This window comes from Salmo salar, unplaced genomic scaffold (genome assembly GCF_905237065.1).
Source record: "Salmo salar unplaced genomic scaffold, Ssal_v3.1, whole genome shotgun sequence".
Lineage (NCBI taxonomy): Eukaryota > Metazoa > Chordata > Actinopteri > Salmoniformes > Salmonidae > Salmo > Salmo salar.
The window spans coordinates 47367-53245 of NW_025548231.1; the positions used below are offsets into that span (position 1 = coordinate 47367).

Consider the following 5879-nt stretch of genomic DNA (forward strand, 5'->3'; position numbering starts at 1 on the left):
GACCAGGGACTCTCTCATTGGGCAGGATGAGATGAGACCAGGGCTGGTCCTCTCATTAGGCAGGATGAGGTGAGACCAGGGCTGGTCCTCTCATTAGGCAGGATGAGGTGAGACCAGTGCCTCTCATTAGGCAGGATGAGGTGAGACCAGTGCCTCTCATTAGGCAGGATGAGGTGAGAGCAAGGCTGGCCCTCTCATTAGGCAGGATGAGGTCTATGGCGGCAGATTGATGAGAGGTAAACATTGTCTGAGGTAAACTGACCAAGACGCACCACCAACAACAATGACAACTTCTCTCAACCAGTGGCATATGTTTATTTTTAGGTGAGCGCTGATGCCGCCCCTGTGATAAGAAGTGCCCACTTAGTCAAAGGCAGGGACTCCAAATATTTATCTAGTCCATTCCCAGCATGCCTCTCCAGGGTGCTGTTGGAGAGATGCAGTGCTACGGCGCTCCACATTCCATCAGATATAGCATCTGGTAGAAAGAGTATGTGGCCTTTTCTGTAGCCTACAGGCTGGAGTGGAGATAAAAATGTATGACAATGCAATGAGCCGAAAACGTTTTACATCATGCAGGTTTCTCTGATCAAATAGCCTGACCTATATCACGCTCAATCAAAAAATAAAAAAATGTGCTGACATGTTAACAAACATATTCTAAAAACAGGACAGGTCATAGTAAAATGGAAAACCAGGCTACTCACAACGGCTGTCCAGTAGTTTAAAATGTCATGGTCAGTGGTTTCAAGTTTGTATCCAAATTGATTTGTCAACAGGAATTGGGACCAATACATCCAATGCAACAAACTGTTTTACAAACGGTGAGCATTCATAAAATTCCATTGCAGGACATGGTAGGCTACACCCCAGTAAGAACGCACTAACGTCTTTCTTTTGGTCTTGTCCAGAACGGCCATCTTTTCTTAAATTTGTGTTTTACAAACGGTATGGACATACATAGATGGGCGTTCCTAAAATAAAAATTCTTTCAACACTGTAGACCAGGGATAGGCAACTCCAGTCCCCTGGGGACTGACCCTGGTTCAGTATCACTCAAAGATTGAAAAACAGACGCTGCTTTTTAAAGAAAACCATCATAAAAATACAGTTCTTAATTATCAACAATATTCCTTTAAAAAAAAAATCCCTTTTATTAGACTGTTGATAACTGGTAATTTACACAAACATTGAAGGATAGACATAAGATTTGATTTCATGGTGTTGATGAAAAAAATTACTCCAAAGCAAAAAGGACATTTATATTTACAAGTCACGCAAATACAACAACGGATGTTCTGCAAATTATTTGGGCTTTTAAATATATTTTTAATCAAATATCAGATTTGACATTGTTGACAATTTGTGCTTGTAACTAAAACCACATTAACATAGGTGTTTAAAATTATGTAAAAATGTTGTGCTCACACTTAATGGTACCAACTTCAAGGATATTAAAGGACTACAAGGAGTCCCCACACATCTAAAAAAAAATACAATGAAAATACTTGATCAATCATTAATTATTGTTTTTAAAGAAGAGAATGCGATTCTCAGCCAGAAATACTGGCAGCTTTTCTAGAAGAGGTCACCTACACAACTTTAATCATTTAAGTGTTTAGTAATGATTCTCTAAAACTCAAAACCCTTGAAACTGGCACCTTGGCACAAAGTGTTATCAAAAATGAAAACGAAAGCCCATGTTGAGAGGGGAAATTACAGTCATCTCAGCTCTAGTGTAGGGCTGGCCACAGATGGAACGCCCCCCCTGTTAAGAAAGATGGGTAAAGGTATGAGTTTTAGTTATGATTTAATCTAGTTACAGTTAATCTAATTAGATACAGTTTCAACAAACACTACCGTTCAAAAGTTGGGGTCACTTCGAAATGTCCTTGTTTTCCATGAAAACAGACATGAAATTAATTGAAAAAATGAATTGGAAATATAGTCAAGACGTTGGCAAGGTTTTAAATAATGATTTTTAATTGAAATAATAATTGTGTCCTTCAAACTTTGCTTTTTACAGCCTTGCAGACCTTTGGCATTATAGTTGTCAATTTGTTGAGGTAATCTGAAAAGATTTCACCCCATGCTTCCTGAAGCACCTCAAACTAGACACTCTAATGTACTTGTCCTCTTGCTCAGTTGTGCACTGGGGCCTCCCACTCCTCTTTCTATTCTGGTTCGAGCCAGATTGCGCTGTTCCGTGAAGGGAGTAGTACACAGTGTTGTACGAGATCTTCAGTTTCTTGGCAATTTCTCGCATGGAATAGCCTTCATTTCTCAGAACAAGAATAGACTGACGAGTTTCAGAAGAAAGTTATTTGTTTCTGGACATTTTGAGCCTGTAATCGAACCCACAAATGCAGATGCTCCAGATACTCAAATAGTCTACAGGCCAGTTTTATTGCTTCTTTAATCAGAACAACAGTTTTCAGCTGTGCTAAAATAATTGCAAAAGGGTTTTCTAATGATCAATTAGCCTTTTAAAATTATAAACTTGGATTAGCTAACACAACATGCCATTGGAACACAGGAGTGATGGTTGCTGATAATGGACCTCTGTACGCCTATGTAGATATTCAATTTTTTTTTAAGTCAGCTGTTTCCAGCTACAACATTAACAATGTATACACTGTATTTCTGATCAATTTGATGTTATTTTAATGGACAAAAAAATAGCTTTTCTTTAAAAACAAGGACATTTCTAAGTGACCCCAAACTTTTGAACGGTTGTGTATATTCACGCATGACTGTAAGTCACTTTGGATAAAAACATCTGCAAAATGGCATATATTATTATTATAAATAAATATAAATAAATTTGGCTGAATACCTACCATTAAGTCCTGCTCCAGATCCTTACATATTTGACTCTGGAGACAAAAACACAGAAAGCATTGTTATTGTTTTTACATTCAGACTCCCCCACTAACTACAATCCTACCATGGTTTATGCCAGTAAAATGGGATTTAGTATTTTAACCCGACAATCAAATAAACATAAAGAAGGACAGGGTCAAGCTGCTCATCAACTAAATAGCTCCATAGAATAGAAGGACAGGGTCAAGCTGCTCATCACCTAAATAGCTCCATAGAATAGAAGGACAGGGTCAAGCTGCTCATCACCTAAATAGCTCCATAGAATAGAAGGACAGGGTCAAGCTGCTCATCAACTAAATAGCCCCATAGAATAGAAGGACAGGGTCAAGCTGCTCATCACCTAAATAGCCCCATAGAATAGAAGGACAGGGTCAAGCTGCTCATCACCTAAATAGCTCCATAGAATAGAAGGACAGGGTCAAGCTGCTCATCACCTAAATAGCTCCATAGAATAGAAGGACAGGGTCAAGCTGCTCATCACCTAAATAGCTCCATAGAATAGAAGGACAGGGTCAAGCTGCTCATCACCTAAATAGCTCCATAGAATAGAAGGACAGGGTCAAGCTGCTCATCACCTAAATAGCTCCATAGAATAGAAGGACAGGGGTCAAGCTGCTCATCACCTAAATAGCTCCATAGAATAGAAGGACAGGGTCAAGCTGCTCATCACCTAAATAGCTCCATAGAATAGAAGGACAGGGTCAAGCTGCTCATCACCTAAATAGCCCCATAGAATAGAAGGACAGGGTCAAGCTGCTCATCACCTAAATAGCTCCATAGAATAGAAGGACAGGGTCAAGCTGCTCATCACCTAAATAGCTCCATAGAATAGAAGGACAGGGTCAAGCTGCTCATCACCTAAATAGCTCCATAGAATAGAAGGACAGGGTCAAGCTGCTCATCAACTAAATAGCTCCATAGAATAGAAGGACAGGGTCAAGCTGCTCATCACCTAAATAGCTCCATAGAATAGAAGGACAGGGTCAAGCTGCTCATCACCTAAATAGCTCCATAGAATAGAAGGACAGGGTCAAGCTGCTCATCAACTAAATAGCTCCATAGAATAGAAGGACAGGGTCAAGCTGCTCATCACCTAAATAGCTCCATAGAATAGAAGGACAGGGTCAAGCTGCTCATCACCTAAATAGCTCCATAGAATAGAAGGACAGGGTCAAGCTGCTCATCACCTAAATAGCTCCATAGAATAGAAGGACAGGGTCAAGCTGCTCATCACCTAAACAGTTGGCTGTCTGCAGGTGATGATGGTCACACATAAACACAGGAGCCAGATTTCATTTAGGAGGGGGAACTAACTCACACCGGGTTTGATCTCAAGGTTCTTCAGGTGGCGGGCTCTACAGGTGTACTCCTAACTACTAACTGCTACTAACTACTAACTATACTAGTAACTCACCCCAGGTGTACTCCTCTAACTACTAACTATACTAGTAACTCACCCCAGGTGTACTCCTCTAACTACTAACTGCTACTAACTACTAACTATACTAGTAACTCACCCCAGGTGTACTCCTCTAACTACTAACTATACTAGTAACTCACCCCAGGTGTACTCCTCTAACTACTAACTATACTAGTAACTCACCCCAGGTGTACTCCTCTAACTACTAACTGCTACTAACTACTAACTATACTAGTAACTCACCCCAGGTGTACTCCTCTAACTACTAACTATACTAGTAACTCACCCCAGGTGTACTCCTCTAACTACTAACTATACTAGTAACTCACCCCAGGTGTACTCCTCTAACTACTAACTATACTAGTAACTCACCCCAGGTGTACTCCTCTAACTACTAACTGCTACTAACTACTAACTATACTAGTAACTCACCCCAGGTGTACTCCTCTAACTACTAACTATACTAGTAACTCACCCCAGGTGTACTCCTCTAACTACTAACTATACTAGTAACTCACCCCAGGTGTAGGTCTTCAGATTCTTCAGGTGGCGGGCTCTACAGGTGTACTCCAACTACTAACTGCTACTAACTACTAACTACACTAGTAACTCACCCCAGGTGTACTCCTCTAACTACTAACTATACTAGTAACTCACCCCAGGTGTACTCCTCTAACTACTAACTATACTAGTAACTCACCCCAGGTGTACTCCTCTAACTACTAACTGCTACTAACTACTAACTATACTAGTAACTCACCCCAGGTGTACTCCTCTAACTACTAACTATACTAGTAACTCACCCCAGGTGTACTCCTCTAACTACTAACTATACTAGTAACTCACCCCAGGTGTACTCCTCTAACTACTAACTATACTAGTAACTCACCCCAGGTGTAGGTCTTCAGATTCTTCAGGTGGCGGACTCTGCAGGTGTACTCCTCTCCGCTGTCTGGTGTGAATCCAACACTCTTGGTGAGGTGGAACTGCCATCCCTGTTCGAAGGCCAGGTCTGTCTGCTTGGCGTCTGGGATCTCCACACCATTCTTCAGGAGCTGGATGCTGATGTCAGGGGGGTGGAAGCCACTCACGTGACAGATCAGGGTGTTGTCCTTCCCATGTTCCCCTGGGTTACGGCTGTACACCTGCACCTTGGGGGAGCTACAGGGGAGGAGGGAATGGCACAGTCAGGCAGGCGCCCGCACACACATATGCAGTATCACAGAAGTTGATTATCTTATTCTCACTATAAAAAACAAAATAGTAATCTCTCTGCTCAATATACATTTGCTTAGAAGCGTAACCCATATAAAGTACACATTTGCTGTCGACTTAAGATATAAGTTAAGATATAAGGAAATATATAATTGTTTTCAGGAACGTCGTGGGTGAGGCCTTTCAAATTAAGTTCGTACACAACACAATCCCATCAATATAGGCTAATCATAATTACAAAGTAATTCTTATACATTACTTACATTCTTTTGCGTTTATGGTCACCAACACGACGCAGAAAGCAACTACGGACAAAACCGTTTTCATGATTTATTTTTCCAAGTCTTTCCAATGCTGAAAA

At 40.9% G+C, this 5879-nt stretch overlaps 1 protein-coding gene across 1 annotated transcript; it reads right to left on the minus strand.

Moving 5' to 3' along the window:
- Nucleotides 1-1308: 1308 nt before the first annotated feature.
- LOC123732790 (beta-2-microglobulin-like) lies at nucleotides 1309-5466 on the minus strand (the record flags this gene model as incomplete). The annotated part of the gene is made up of 3 exons (XM_045712066.1): nucleotides 1309-1767; nucleotides 2841-2876; nucleotides 5193-5466. Coding segments are annotated over 2 exons (288 nt in total), but the record flags the coding sequence as incomplete, so codon positions are not given.
- Between the last annotated feature and the right edge of the window lie 413 nt (nucleotides 5467-5879).